The sequence below is a fragment of the Apteryx rowi genome, unplaced genomic scaffold, assembly GCF_003343035.1.
Source record: "Apteryx rowi isolate R43461 unplaced genomic scaffold, aptRow1 scaffold_564, whole genome shotgun sequence".
Taxonomy (NCBI): domain Eukaryota; kingdom Metazoa; phylum Chordata; class Aves; order Apterygiformes; family Apterygidae; genus Apteryx; species Apteryx rowi.
This window is the reverse complement of record NW_020450832.1, coordinates 455295-471359: the sequence shown is the minus strand read 5'-3', so window position 1 is coordinate 471359 and position 16065 is coordinate 455295. Positions and strand designations below refer to the sequence as shown.

The 16065-nt window shown below is 44.5% G+C and overlaps 1 protein-coding gene across 1 annotated transcript in view; it reads left to right on the top strand.

Moving 5' to 3' along the window:
- Positions 1-16065, top strand: part of RNF213 (ring finger protein 213) — a 55397-nt gene that overhangs the window by 12110 nt on the left and 27222 nt on the right. The window contains exons 13-27 of the mRNA XM_026081998.1: positions 279-434; positions 1118-1216; positions 2052-2174; positions 2555-2738; positions 3409-3582; positions 3846-4004; positions 4301-4887; positions 5659-5824; positions 6474-6691; positions 7251-7391; positions 7646-7807; positions 8270-9410; positions 11214-11407; positions 11596-11748; positions 12461-16054. Coding sequence (XP_025937783.1) covers positions 279-434; positions 1118-1216; positions 2052-2174; positions 2555-2738; positions 3409-3582; positions 3846-4004; positions 4301-4887; positions 5659-5824; positions 6474-6691; positions 7251-7391; positions 7646-7807; positions 8270-9410; positions 11214-11407; positions 11596-11748; positions 12461-16054 — 7251 coding nt within the window. The remainder of the gene's footprint in view (positions 1-278; positions 435-1117; positions 1217-2051; positions 2175-2554; positions 2739-3408; positions 3583-3845; positions 4005-4300; positions 4888-5658; positions 5825-6473; positions 6692-7250; positions 7392-7645; positions 7808-8269; positions 9411-11213; positions 11408-11595; positions 11749-12460; positions 16055-16065) is intronic.

The window sequence follows — 16065 nt, the reverse complement described above, 5'->3', positions numbered from 1 at the left end:
TGTTTGTTTGTTTGTTTTAACCTTAAACATATATATTTTCTTTACTTCCTGGAATGAGGGTTCTTAAGCACAAGCTACTTGTAAGCCTTGGGCTTTTCCCAGCCTTTCTCTCTCCTCTATTCAAATAGTCTTGGGGCTCTGTWACTGGGCTGGTTTGTGCTTTGGAATCTCTGATGCATTTAGGCCTTCTGTTTCAGCAATACTTATTTTAAATCAGTTGCACGTTGCTCTCCTGCTTGTAACTGTTCTTATTTTTTCTTCTCTCTTCTGTGTCACAGGTTCTAAGAAGTGAAACCACACAGGAACTTCCAGTGGTAGAAATATTCCATGAAGCTCTGAAACACACTCGAATCTGGTTCAAAAATGCTTTAAGCCAGAACTTATTGAAAAAATGCAGTGAATCTGTGATGTTTTCTTTTTCCTGGGAACTTGAGGTTTGTCGTCTTTTAACAATCAGAATAAAAACGTATTTTACTATAGCTTAACCATATGGTCTGAGTACAGTGGCTCTTTCCTGAGGACTGTAGCTGATGTGGCTGGGTGRAGAATGAGATGGGGACAGATAATACAGAACACTAACTCAGAAGTTGGTCTGCTTTAAATGTTGCTAGGGAGAGAAGCGAAGGGCTGGAATTGGTTGGTACTTCTTGGCTCACCTTGTTCTCCTTTTGCTGGGCTGCCCCAAGAGGAGCTGCCYCTTGTTGGTGTTCAGCTGGAGCTGTTATCTTACTCGCCCTGTATGTCCTAGAGGCTCTCCAGAAGGCAAAGCAAAGAATTGCTCATTACAGCCTGCCTCRCTCTCATGCTCCCAGCTCTCCTTGGGGCCATTTCCAGCAACAAGGTGGAAGAAGTTCCTCCAATGTCTCCTTTAGCAATAGGGATATTTGGAAGTGTTTGGGCTTAAGCTGTCTGTTGTGGCTCTGGGAGTGTTCTTTAACTATATGTTGAACAGCGATTTTCTCCTGGATGGAGATATCTGGAGGGGCTGCAGACTATCTGCCTCAGTTACAACAGACGTGGGGCCTCTCCTCAGTGTAGGAATGTTCTTTTTATTTCCTTCGTTTGTTTTTAAATTTCAACGCTTAGTGTTTTGGGTTTGTTTGCTTCTTGCCYGCAGGCCTGGGATGAATTTGTGAAGATCAGCTTTCCAGATGAAGACTTCACTGAGAGGTGGAAGAATACTTTACTTGCAGACTTGGACAGAAGAATTCATCAGGTATGGGTACCTGTGGGAGATCACTGCATGTCTGTGGGCCAAGTTCAGAGGGAGCGGCCAGTCTTCTGCTGTGCTTGTAGAATAATTTCCAGAGCCTGAAGGGGCATGTTAAAACGTTGTGGCTTTGTTGTGAAATTGCCATTGCTGTTATAAACAAGGTTCTGGAGGCTCAAAAACTGAACATTAAAATGTACCGTGCTGTATTCCTGGTATCAGAAACTCCAGTAGAGCCCAGGCTGCTGGCCTGGCTGGAATGCTCTTTTGTTTCTAGCGGTGAGTGATATCTTGATGCTTTAAAGGAAATTGCATGTTYTGAGTAATTACCATCCCTTTAGTTTTAAGAAACTGTTGGTGTAAAATAAGCACCCAAGGATGTAAAGAAGGTGATTTGGCACATCTTTTTCCATTGATTGGGTAGAAGTTGAGTTGTCCAGGCTCCCAAATGTACACACTGTGTAGGTCTCTTCAAACTTGACCCTGTGTATTTCTTAATCCCCTCTCTACATAAGCTCCAAAATTCTYTAAGCCATTGGGTTTCATGGTGTAATTAGGAAACAAGTATTTCCTGGTAGAAGCCTGGCTTGGAGAGGTGCATATTTAGTAATCACACCCTTTAAAAGGAAACAATGTAAAAGATTTTCCTAATATTTATTTGAGCTTCATCTCACTTCCAATCCCTGATGTATGGTGCAGGACAGATGACTGACACTGCTAGAAAACTTAAATTTTCAKCTTAGTTCCTTTTATTGTCTTAATAGCAGCACTCCTTCATGCTTTTGGTACACTTTGGAAACTTTAAATTAATAAGAAGTCTCCCTTCTCTTTTGCCCTATAGGAGCTTCCAGTCAACCAAATCTTAGCTTCATGCTGTCAGCATAACAAATTTGAAAATCTGGACTGTTCCATTGGCWGGTGTTTCAAAAATTGTGCCATAGAGGCTGTAACGGCAGCCTGCCAGGTATTGTATTTTCCCTTAAGGTAGGAAGAGTCTTATTCCCTGTTGCACAGAAATCCTGTATAGAGGTGTGCATTGTGATTGAAGGAGAGTTGCACATTCAGTCTCCTCGTTTGAATTGCTTTGGGTGTTTTTTGTTTGTTAAACCAACAAATAAAATATTGTAATCAAGAATCCAAGATCCACTGATAAAGGRCCCATGAAAAATACTTTTGCCATCACAGCTTCTGGCATCAGTCATGTCAGATGGCTTCTTTGGAACATGCCTTAGCAYGGGAGGTGTGACTTGCCTCGGGATCAGGCACTGATGTCAACAAAGACTGACCCAATATAATCCAAAACACTGATGCATTYCTCCCCTGTGTCTTGTATGCCTTGTGCAGACTCAGAGCAATCTCCTTGACTTGATATCTCCCTACAACATGGAGAAATTTGGCTGGCTTGTATCAACCATTATTACGAAGTCATGGCCAAGCAAAAAGAGTGGGCAGTCTGAGGATGATTTTGATGAGATTTTGCACCACTTGCTTACATGGCCTGACATAAAACATATCTTCAGCTTTCATGGTATGTCTGTCTGTCCATGTTTGTTAGTAATATTTGTTAAGTGTCTATGAAAAGCTGTTCTCTGTCTCTTCACTCCTAGTCCTCCTTTTGCAGAGCAGGAAATGAATATATAAAAATTTTCCTGCTCTTGCTCCGTTCCCCATCTCAAGACTCAAAGTATTCAGACTGGTGTTGGAGAGAAAAGTCTAAAAGGGAGCCAGTGTTCCTCCTGTGCTAATCCACTGCAGCCACTTCAAGATTTGTACTGAACTGCTGAGTCTGTAGATCCAGTGAATTTGTAGATCCAGTGAATTTGTAGAACATAACTTGTTGCTTTGAGGAGAAATTCTAATATGTTATTGCTACATAAAAATGCAAAACTTTTTGTCATTTGAGTGGTTTGAAGTGGCTTGTGCTTTCTCCACAGAAGTTCCTCATCCTTATTGGGGTTTGGGTAGGGACCTTCCATGGGAAGGTGTCTGAGCAGCTCTTCTGAAATCCTGGAGCTGATTCTGTTCAGGAAAACATGAGGGGTTGGAGGATGGTGTAAAGAGTTCACAGGCTTTTGGGGTAGGAGTTCAAATGGGAAATTGAAAGATGTTTTTGTGTTTAATTTGAATAATTGTTGCTTCTGATTAGCTTTTGTGAAGCAGGAAAGATCTAGGCTTTATATGCTTTGTTTCTGGAACAGGAACGAACACAAAGCTCCTAGAACAACTTACAGATGAAGCAAAAAATGTAATGGCCATAGCAGACTCTGTGTTTATGAGTGTCGCTAATGATATCCAGGAAGGATGTATCCTTGTGAAACATTTGGAAGAGGTTCTTCAGCATGAGAAGCAATTCATCCTTATCTGGGAACTAAGTAAGAGCACTGTTCAAAGGTGGCCATGTTGGCTTATGGCATCACTGTAGTGATCGATAGCCTACCTCCGTGATTAATACAGTAATGCTAAATAGGTGCTTCAGTAGTTAGAAGTACTGCCCTTGCAGCATGTATATGGAGCTCCCAGGTCTGTCTTGTCTGCATTTCACTGCATCATTTTGGCTATACGAACCCATACCTGAGTTGTRGGTGCAGGGGATGGGAAGTTTTTGCCTTGTGACCACAGACAGGTTTTCTTTCAGAGCACAAGCAGCTGTTGCATGAGGACAGAGAACCACTACAGAATGAGTTGAAAGAAGTGCTGCAGAGGAGGCGAGAAGAAGTAACACTTATCAGGAGAGAAAAAAAAGCGATAGGAACCTTTCTGGGCATGTGTAGGAAGGTGCAGGCATCCGTGAAAGGTAGTGTTTTGGGGGGTAATTTCTAAGTGACAACTCCAGAAAATTTTCTTTGACAACTATTAGACTTTACAAACAGATTTTATTCTAAACTAGAGCAAGAATGGAGTGGGGTGGGGGAGCTAAACCTACAACATTTGAGGGAACAAGTGAGTGCTCAAGCATCAAACAATATTTCTAAGTGTCCACATGCTTAATAGCATTGTGTGACTCAGTGCCTACTCAGGGAATGAGATAAAGCAAGCTGGACACAGACTAGAYGTCTGATCTTTGATTTGACCTTTGTCTGTGTTTTAAAGTGGTTGCAGTTGAATTGGAGCTTCAACACTTGGAAGATCTTTCCTCGAAAAGACTAAATGCAGTTGTGAATGTGGGAGAGAGACCTCTACGGACCTACTACAGCCTGAGTCAAAAGCTAAAAGAATTTGCACAGAAAATACACTCTTTTAAAGACAGCCTGATCTTCCAGCAGTTCTGGGAGGAAGCAGCCCAGGATACAAGAGAGAAGTATGAGTATGAAATTTCAGAAGAGCAGGAGGTTCCTGCATTGGGCCTTGAGAATGTATTTGACAGTCTAATCTCCCCGTGTTTTGAGAGCTATGAAAGGTTATATGATGACCTCAAATCTGGAAGTCTTACTCTTTCTGCAGTTGATAAGGTTTTCCAGGAATTTACAAACCATTCTGAAGATATCAAAACTGAGCTAAATACCATATGTAAACTCAGACCTGGAGACAAGAGAGACTGGGTAGATCAKCGACTTCAGCAGATCCAGCAATACCATGAACTGCATTTAACTTTTGATGCTGCAAAGATCATTGCCAATGTCAAAGAGAGTTTAAACCTCTCTGGTGACTTCAGTATCCTGGAAAATTTGCTGGACATAGTAAGTATCCACTTCTTGAGCTCTGTACTGTCAAGGTGTTTGCTGGAAAGCTTGGGTRGATCTGAACCTCCCAGAAAGTCAACCCCAGCCTATCAAGAGCTATTCTCTGCCTCAGAATACTTATTTGAGGTAGAAGTTTAAGTGTTYGAACTACATGCTCAAGTGTGTAATCTTCCTTAAAAGAGATGTGTGCCTCTGGATGAGGGAGGAACAAAGGGGCAGTGTCTCACTCAAGGTCATGCCCAGTGACAGAACTTGAGTCACAGAACCCAGGGACGTGGAGTCCCTGCATCATCAAGTTGGGATGTCCTCAGCCTTCTAGTCCAGTACACTTGTCACCTGTGTAAGCTACCAAGTGCTTTCAATATAGTTAAGACACAGTTTAAAGACAAAACGCCCCCCCCCCCCCTTTCCCCAAAGTCACAAGCTATAGTGTGTAGCAAGAGTGGAAGAAGATTGGCCTAGGCAGCATGTGAGAGATCCAAGGCTCTGTTTTAGGAGGGTATGTGTTAMGGGAAGTGACTGCATAGCCCTGGGCCCAGTGTACTTACCTCAGCAAGTCAATTGCTGGTGTCTGTTTTCTGTAGTTCTTTTTGACACAGTGCAGTTAAGTTCTGCCTATCTGGCCACTTTGTTCCTTAGCTAGTCTGTAGGTATGGTTTTTTTGTTTGGCTTGTGGTTTTGCAGAGGGGCTCCCTTTCCCCTCTGGAGAATGGACCGTATTTCCCATTTCCAGATTGTAAATGTTCGTTTGCATTAYTTGCTTTGTAGACAGAAAAGCTTGAATGTTACAAGACACAAAAGCTGGACTCCATCAGCACTGAGCTTATGCATGCCAAGAAATTGCTGCAGGGGATCACTGTGAACCGTCGCAGGTGTCTGATGGAGCTGGCCCAGCAGAAGGAGTTTGTCTGCTGGGTCAGAGAAGCACTGAAAGGTGTGTGCTGCTCACCTGGGAATTGGGCAGATGGTACCAGAAGGGATGCCAGTTCAGGGAGAGAGGAGGAATGCCATGTCCCTGACCCATCTGCTTTCTGCCTTCTCAACTTCTGGTATTAATAGAGTTAATAGCATCTCTTATGGGTGTTGGTGTGGAACCTGTAAGGAAGTAGCCCTCTAAAACATGTACATGCCACCACAGTCCTGTGCAGCCCACAGTAGCTAACCTGCCTGATAGCTGAACTTGGTGTAAGGGATTGTAATAGCTGCTGCTGTTCTGTTTGGAGTGGTTATTTAGGAGAACAGAAGCCATCCATTTAACAGGACGTCAGTGGTCTGTCTAGTTATGTGTCTGTCAGCTCAGTTATCTTATGTGCACATGCATGCACACATGCACACCCCTTGCACAGCCGCATATGTGCGGTGTCCAGCTTCCATCCTGGCTGTGACTCTGCTGTTTATAGCAATGCTGAGAACAGCCAGGTCCAAGGATGTCRTTGATATGGATGAATCACCCAGTAAAGTTGCTGGCAGGATGGGTGGAAGGAAGTTGCAGGAGATTCTCCATCTTCTGCAAAAAGGGATGACATGGGATTGCAGTAAAATTGCCTCAATTTTTTTTTCTTTGTGTATTTATCTCATTTAAGATATAAATGAGCTGAAGGTATTTGTAGACTTGGCTTCCATCTCTGCTGGGGAGAACGACATGGATGTGGACCGTGTGGCCTGTTTCCATGATGCTGTGCATGGCTACTCCTCCCTGCTCTACGAGCTGAGGCAAGAGTCAGGGTTCAATGACTTCATGTACTGCTTGAAGAAGCTGTGGCGAGCGCTGGACAGCGATGAGAATCTTCCCAAGAAACTGGTGAGTTCTGCTGGAGCAGTTCTTCTCTGCATCTTACTGTATTTCTGCCTTCCAAGAGTGGCCAGAAGACTGACTGCAGAGGGCAAGTTGCACTTTTGTGAGGGCATCACAGAAGTTCTTCCTTTTTTGGAAGGAAAATGTCTTATGCTTCTGTGGCACGAAGATTCAGTGCAGCAACARTTAGCGTTGTAGCAAAGATTTTGCCAGAGAGTTACTGAGGCTTTTAAGTGTGACATGATGCAGTTTCAGTCTTGCAAGAGTTTGATGCAGAAGGGAAGGCAGATGACTGGGAACTGTCTTATTCCTTTGCAGCAGGGCATGTTTCTACAGCAAGAGGCTTTGAAGCATTGCAAGCTTTACTTGTTCTGCAGCCCAAAGTGTTGATACAGGACRGCTCTGCTGAAAATTCAGGCTGTGGCCAGTAGTCATTCCTTTCTGCCTTCCCCATCCTGAGACTCTTATGCCAGTCTAAGCTGTCTGTCCTGAACATGGATGTAATCCTGGAAAGACGTGCCAAGTCAGAGTGATTAGGGCAATACCATGTGCTCTCTCCCTGCAGCATGCTTCAGCTCAACACTTAGAATGGTTGAAAACAGTGAAAGAGAGTCATGGGTCTGTGGAATTGTCATCACTGTCACTGGCAGCTGCCATCAACAGCAGAGGAATATACACTGTCAAAGCACCGGCTGATGGCCAAAAGGTGAGGCTGCTTGGCTGTCCCTCCTCTTGAGCTGCCGCTATGTCAGGCTGCTGTTTTCTGAGGAATATCTCCTGCAGGTAACACTGCTGGTGCATCAGTGATTGGCAGAAACGTGCTGTAGTTTTTCTGCCCCTTTGCACAGTTCCTTTATGGAGGCTGCTGCCTTCTCAGCACTCTCCTTGCAAGGCTTAGCACTGCTTCAAGAGTGAAACCTCAATGCGCATCAGTGCTGYTGATGACTTATTCTCTGGCAGGTTTCTTTGGATAACGTCCTGCACTTCGCCCTCCCAGGAAGCTCTGTGGATAGTAAAGCATTGCGGAGATACTCTCTGGAGGAGCTCCGTGAACTGCAGAACAAACTGATGCTCATGTCAGCAAAGGGAGAGCAAGGCCTGGAGGTGGAGAAGTTCTCAGAGGTCAGATTTCAAACCCAATGAGTTATTCGTGTTGAGGCTGGGGTTGGACTTTGCCCTGAACATCAATTTTTTTAAGACTGTGGTTTACAGCTGAGCTGCTGGGGATGAACTGCAGCAGACAGATGTTCATGCCTTTTTGGTTCCCTGCTAGGGTGGAACTAGACTGGAGATGGGACAGGGGACTGGTACCCTCAGTCCTCTGGCTGCACTGGGGATGCTCCTGGCTGGGAGAGTTGCTGTGCTCTTGTAGCAATGTGCGGACTGAATTCCTTACTGGCTTCTAGGGGATACTCTCATTAAACAGCCACAGGAAGCCTTTTCTTATGCTGCAGGGCCTGATGCACCTGGCCCAGACCAAAGCTTTTATTTTGATTGAAAGTCTTCCCTGTAGTTTCATGACTGGGACTTGTCTTGGCAAAATCAGCTTAGGTTTTATTTTTCTTATTCTCTGTCCTCACGCAGATATTTTCCAATGTCCAAAGACTTGCACAGTCCTTTATAGACCTTTATTCAGCTGGGAACACACTCTTCCGTTTCTGGCTTGCCCACGTATATTGCTCACCCAAAAGTGAGTCATGTGTTCTCATAGACTTCTCCTTGGCACTGATCCCAGTGCTAGAAGGGCAAGGAGAGGTGGCTGCTGTGCTCCCAGGGCTCTGCAGAAAGATGGAGAGTTTCCTGGAGAGATGGAAAACCTTCATGTATGAAAAGCGATCCCAGCACTTCTACTTGAACTACTACACTGCTGAGCAGCTGGTCTATTTGTGCACAGAACTCAAGAAGGGGCAGCCCAGTCAGAATGCCCTGATGATGCTTTCATTCCTAAAACACGACTGTACCAATCAAGATGTCCTTAGARCCTCCAGGAGCAGGGTGCCCACCAGCTCAAGGAAGGCTGTTTCTGACTTACCAGCAATGCTGGATGGGGAGAGGGACCTGACTGCACGGCTGGAGTGCATCTGGGAGCGCTACATGAGCAACATGAGTTCCTTCCTTCCGAACTGCCTGGATGTCGATACACTTGGCAGGTGGTTGAAAAGTCTGGCCGACTTGGGGAGAGAGCATGTCACACGAGACTTTCCGCAGGATCTTCTGCATGTTGGTCAGCCCAACCTCATCACGTGCCCTCGCTCTGAAGTGCTCACTTCTGCTCTGGCCATTTACATGAACAGCCCYTACGAGCCCCTGCCCACTTTTGATGAAGTTCTCCTGTGCACTCCTCAGACCACTTCCGAGCAAGTGGAGCTTTTCTTCAGGAGGTGCCTCTCTCCTAGCAGCAGAGGAGAGAAAATTTACACCATGCTGTATGCAGATGAGCTAAGTTACGATGTCAGCTCCAGAGCAGAGGAGCTGTTCCAGTGCCTGCAGCACTACAACAACATGTATCGCCTAGTCATTCTGTGCAACTGCAACAGGGAACACAGCTACATCCCATCTGTCTTCAGCCAGTATAAAGTGCACATGATCCCCCAGAGGCCCCTASCTGAAATCCAGAGATACCTTCAGGACCACTACAGGGTCACTCAGCCTTTAAGCTCAGCTGCTTCTGTGTTCAAGGACAACATGTGTGTTGGGATTGTGTCTTCCAAGAGAGCTGGAGTGGGTAAGATGTCACATGCAAAGTGGGGTCTACTGAGTCTTGAAAACTGGGGGGGGGGTCATCTTGCCAGGTTTTCTGCATTATTCATAAGCGTCTAATCAAAAAGAGTGATTCAAATTCTTCATAGTCAGTGGGGTGAGATGATGGCTCTACAGACAGCTCATCTTATCCTGGGATAGGCATCTCCAGAGGTGATTCATCTTGCTAATCTGACAACTGTCTCTTCCTAGTGACTAGAGAGAAAGCTTACATCATTAACATAAACTAGATGGCAAATGCTGGATAAGATGAATCTGACCTCCTAAGGTTAAATGTGCCTGTAGGAAAATGTGTGTGAGATGGGAACAGGGGTTTTAAGCCTGCATATTTTTCCCATATAGAGAATGATTGCTGACAGTCTCTTTAATGCAAAAAGCTAGAGGGCATTAAGTGAAACTACTGTGTGGCAGACTCAAAAGCAAACAGAAGCAGGTGGTTCTTCAAATATTATGTAGTTAAACTGCGGAACTCACTCACAGGATATTGTGAAAGCTAAAGTTTTACACAGGCTTAAAAAATTATTGRATGTATTCATGAGAGAAACATCCCTCAAGGGCTATGAAACACAAATATATCTGGCATAACAGTTCCTGAGCTGCAAATCACTGGAAAAATACTCTGAAAGTGTTGCTGTATGTCAGCAGTGTTCTCACCTTGTTCCTTAGTTGTTGACCTCTGTTAGAGGTTGGCACTCCAATAAGTGCTTTGGCTGTCCAGCTGTCTGTGTGTGCTGTGTTTCCTGTGTAAACTTTGCATGCACTAGAAGCAGTTCAGACTTGCACAGGAGCAGCATCAGACCTTGCTACATCCTTACAGCTGCCACACTTGGGCTTTGGTGGAGCACAGCCCCTGATGAAAAAGGTCAGGTTCAAAAGGGGAAGTGTCCTGCACTGTTTTCATGGGCTTAGTGGGAAAATCCAAAACAGTTTTGGGAATAAACTGCATCCTTTGTCAAACTTCAGAAAGCCAGGGCAGCTCTTGARCATCATCTGTAAATGGCTGCTGCCATAGCTTCAGTCTGGAAAGCTATAAATCCATCTTCTTCTGTTGCTGTTGTTGTGTTACAGGCTTTTTATGCTGCTGAGGGTGAGTTTGGAGCTTTCAAAAGGTTGGAAGACACTTGGTGCTCCACCCAGAGATTTCCATAACTTGGAAGTGTTCATGAATAGGCCTACCGTAGTGAGCTCCTGCACTAAAGACAGCATAAAGGGTGTGATGGGACCCCAAGCCACCATGAACAATTTCTCCGTTCTCCATGTTAACCTGGGCTGGGTCATCACAATTGCAGAACCAACAGGCTACAGGCAAATTACAAACAGCAAAGCTGAGTCATTGGCTTTACCCTAGTATTGCCTAMATTAATTCCCACAGGATAGGAAACTTGAGTGCTTTTCTCTTTGGCTGCTTCCACTTTTCCCCCTGTTTTGACCTTAGAAACACAGCTGCGTAACAGAAAATATTTGAGTCCTAATAAAGAGTAATGCCTTTCTTGGTGGGTCTGAGCAGAACAGGTCATGTGGATGATGACTACCTTCAGTAGCTAACAATAGCAATGGTTTTGATACTAGGCTGCAACCTGCAAGCGCTCTAACCAACTTCAGACTTTTCCCTTCTGGAATGTTTTTGGAAGTTTCAAAAGCCTTGGAAGGATATGGGATTTAAGCATGTGACTTGTATTTGTCTTTTTGGTTTTTTTCTTAATATGGCCCTAATATGACCTATTCTATACTAATTGCTTTAATTCTTTTGGTGTTTGCATGATAACAGGAAAATCTCTCTATGTGAAGAGACTACATGAGAGACTGAAAGCACAGCAGCCTGACTGTACAGAACTTCTGAAAACCATCAGGCTAATTGAACCAGAGGTGGATGAAGATAAAGTGCTAAAATCTCTTCTGCCTTTTCTGAAGAGACAACACCAGCGAAAGCTCATGATATTCCATTTTGATATCACCTCTTCAGTAAGTGCATCATGCCTCACACGCACCCTTCCCCAGAGGGTCTGTGTGGATCCTTGCAAAAGTTGTTTCTTTAAAGCTTTTGTTTCTTAGTGAGCCTTTTTACTAGGACCTGTTCTCTAATCCCTGCATGAATAAGTAGCAATGAGTAAATAAACCGGAAGTGCCTTTCTCTCTTTTTCTAATGATAGGTACAAAGTGGAATTCCAGAGTTTCTGTTCAAGCTATTGGTTTTGCAGTATCTGACAGATATGAATGGAAATATGTGGCTTCGACAGAAATGCCATTTGTATATCATTGAAATCCTTGAGGTATTGCCAGCGCCAAAGAAAACAGCAAGACATGTATGTACACAGGAATACTTGATCTCTTTGAGTTTCTTGTCACTTTATGCACAGATGTTTGTATGCATTTGGACATGAGTTGTAGAGACTATAACCCTAAATAGAGTATAGAGATTTCCTGTTTGAYTGGGGTATACTGTGCATCTCCATTATGAAGTGGTGTCAAAACCAGACAATAAATTATGCCTGTTGTGGTTTTCTTGAGTAAGTCATTACTGAAGGCCTGTTAGGCCCAGCTTCATTGGCCACACTCACATTTGTATGAAAGATAAAAATGCAAAATCCAATCTTCGTCATGTTACTTTGCATGTTTGGAAATAATAAATATTTATATGTAAATACCAGAACAGAGTGTAGAAGTGAGAGGGATAAAAAACAATAGTTTCTTGGGTTTAACTTTTTTTTTCTTTGAGGTAGCACTGAAAAAAGGGGTGGAGGAAACAAAGGAGTAGTGTTACAGGAAGGAAATTGTAGGAGGAAAAGGGATTAATTGTTGTGATACACTTCTAATGCATCACCGAAAAAACAGGAGGGGGAAAAAGTGACACAGTTGTATAGGCTGGCTGTTGTTATGCAGGTATGTCTGTGATCTTAGGCAGGAATCCTGGAAGAACAGATTAAATAAACTGCAGAAAATTAGAGCTACAGTTTAGGGCTACAGCTTTGATGGTTGGTTTGTTTGTTTGTTTGTTTGTTTTTCCCTCTACTCCAGATGTCACAGAGCCAGAAGTATAATTTCCTTGATGTGTTCCCTAAAGTAACATGCAAGTCTCCCAAGGAGGTACTAGAGATGGAGACGCTTGGGAACCAGTCTGGGGATGTTTCAGACCCGGGAATGGAYGAGGAGGAATTTTGCAGTGAGGCTTTCCAGAGACCTTTCCAGTATCTGAGAAGATTTGACCTCGAGTACAATCTTGATACATTCCGTTATGAAGCAGACTCTGTAGAAGGGAGCCCAGCAGAGTGCCTACAACAGTTCCTCCTGCACTGCGGGATCATAGATCCCTCCTGGACCGAATTGCGAAACTTTGCATGGTTTCTGAATGTTCAGCTGAGAGACTGTGAAGCTTCCATCTTCTGCAATCCTGACTTTGTCCAGGACACTCTGCAGGGTTTCAAAAACTTTGTTGTTACCTTCATGATCTTAATGGCAAGGGATTTTGCAACACCRTCCCTAAACATTTCTGATCAAAGTTCGGGAAGCCTGTGTTCCAACATGCAGGACATCGCAGAAGATGATCTTCTTCCTTTCCACATTCGGAAAAAGTGGGAGTCTGAGCCTCATCCATATTTGTTTTTCAATGAAGATCGTGTGTCCATGACGTTCATTGGTTTCCACTTCCAGCCAAATGGCAGTGGTGGTGTTGATGCCATTAATCCTTTGAACGGCAACATTATCAAGAGAAATGTTATGACTTTGCAGTTGTACAATGGCTTGTTACTCCAAAGAGTTCCCTTCAATGTTCAGTTTGATCAGTTGCCCCGATATGAGAAGCTAGAGAAGCTTTGCATGATTTTGGGAGTCCCTTGGGTAACAGACCCCRATGAAACGTATGAACTCACAACAGACAATATGCTAAAGATCCTGGCTATTGAGATGCGATTCAGATGCAACATCCCAGTCATTATCATGGGAGAAACAGGCTGTGGGAAAACCAGACTTGTAAAATTTCTGTGTGAGATGCGCAGAAACTGTGCAGAGGCAGAGAACATGAAGCTTGTAAAAGTTCATGGAGGTACTACTGCAGAGATGATTTATGCAAGCATCAAAGAAGCAGAAGCCATTGCTAAAATGAATAAGGAGCAGCATGGGTTGGACACAATCCTGTTTTTCGATGAAGCCAACACAACAGAGGCTGTGAGCAGCATCAAAGAAGTTCTGTGTGACCGCACAGTGCAGGGGCAGCCTTTGGCCTCTTGCTCAGGCTTGCGGATCATCGCAGCCTGCAACCCTTATCGTAAGCACACACCAAAGATGATTCAACGTTTGGAATCGGCTGGGTTGGGCTACCGTGTAAAAGCAGATGAGACGAAGGATAAGCTTGGCTCCATTCCACTGAGACAGCTTGTGTACCGGGTCCATGCACTCCCACCCAGTATGATTCCATTAGTGTGGGACTTTGGGCAGCTGAACAACTTGACTGAAAAAATGTACATACAGCAGATTGTACAGAGACTTACTGAACATGTCCCAATGAGCCAGACTGAAGCAGAGGTAATTACAGAAGTGCTTTTTGCTTCTCAGCAATACATGAGGCAGAGAGATGATGAATGCAGCTTTGTAAGCCTGCGGGATGTGGAGCGCTGCATGGAAGTTTTGAAGTGGTTTCACAAGCACAGTAAACTACTGCTGAAAGAGCTGGAGAAGTACCTTGCAGAAAAGAAAGCTCCAAAGAGCAATGTTGAGAGAAACAACATTATCTGGTCCTTAGTCCTGGCAGTTGGTGTCTGCTATCATGCATCCTTGGAAAAGAAGGAGGCGTATAGAAAGGCCATCAGCCGGGTCCTTCCACAACCTTATGATACCCAGAAAAAGATCTTGGAAGAAATCTGCCTGATGCAGGATTTATTCCTGAGTGGTGTGCACCTGCAAGACACCATAGCAAGAAACTTGGCCTTGAAGGAAAATGTCTTTATGATGGTGATCTGTATTGAGCTGAGAATYCCTCTTTTTCTTGTTGGGAAGCCTGGGAGCTCCAAATCCCTTGCTAAAACCATTGTGGCTGATGCTATGCAGGGCCAAGCTGCTCATTCAGATATGTTCAAGGAGCTGAAGCAAATTCATTTAGTGTCCTTTCAGTGCAGCCCTCTCTCCACTCCGGAGGGAATCATAGGCACTTTCAAACACTGTGCTCGATTCCAGGATGGAAAGAACCTGAAGGAGTATGTCTCTGTGGTGGTTCTGGATGAGATTGGGCTGGCAGAAGACTCTCCCAAAATGCCCTTGAAGACTTTGCATCCACTTCTGGAGGATGGCTGCATAGATGATGTCCCYCTTCCTCACAAAAAGGTTGGCTTCATTGGGATTTCCAACTGGGCTTTGGACCCTGCTAAGATGAATCGAGGCATCTTTGTCTCCCGTGGTGACCCCAGCAAAGAAGAGCTCGTAGAAAGTGCAAAGGGTATTTGTTTTTCAGCACGAGGGGCTTTGCAGAAGGTTGAACAGTACTTTCATCACTTTGCAGATGCATATGAAAACATTTGCAAAGCCCAAGACAGGGAGTTCTTTGGTCTGCGTGACTACTACAGCCTCATAAAGATGGTTTTTGCCTTGACTAAGACCTCCAAAAGGGAGCCGACACCTCGAGACATAGCTGAGGTTGTTCTTCGCAACTTCAGTGGTAAAGATGATGTCAATGCTTTGGAAATATTCACCTCACAATTACCAGAGAAAGGAGAAATACATGCTCATGATATCAATAGCATTGAGCTGGTGCGACAAAACATTTATAGCAGTGGTCAGGATGGTGAATGCAGGTACCTGCTGGTGTTGACTGAAAATTATGCAGCACTGCAGATTCTCCAGCAGACTTTTTTTACTGCTCGGCAACAACCAGAAATTATCTTTGGCTCTAGCTTCCCCAAGGATCAAGAGTACACCCAGATATGCAGGAACATCAACCGTGTGAAGGTCTGCATGGAAACTGGCCAAATGGTGGTGCTCCTCAACTTGCAGAACCTTTATGAAAGCCTCTACGATGCCCTCAATCAATACTATGTGTACCTCGCTGGCCAGAAGTATGTTGATTTGGGGCTGGGCACCCACCGGGTGAAGTGCCGAGTGCACCCAAAGTTCCGTTTGATAGTCATTGAGGAGAAAGATGTGGTGTATAAGCACTTCCCCATCCCACTGATCAACAGGCTGGAAAAGCACTRCCTGGATATCAATACTGTCTTGAACAAGGAACAAAGAGAAACCGTGAAAGAGCTGAAAAAGTGGGTGCATGACTTCACTGCCGTSAATACAGAAGAGCACTTCATGAGCAAGCAGAAATACAGCCCTTCTGATGTGTTTGTGGGCTACCATTCCGACACCTGTGCATCTGTTGTCCTGCAGACAGTGGAGAGGCTGAAACCAGTGTGTCCTGCTAGTGAACTCATGCCACGCGTGAAGAGAGAAGCCCAGCTGGCGCTGCTGAACTGTGCCACTCCYGATTCCGTGATCCGTCAGTGCGACGCTGTGGGTTTGTTTATTGCAGGTTCTCCGGCRGATATATATTTCAAGGAGCAGCAACACACATCTTTTGCAGATTTCCTCCGAGCTCACGTCCACACTGGGTCTGGATATCAAACGGTCTTTACGGAGGTAAACATCCT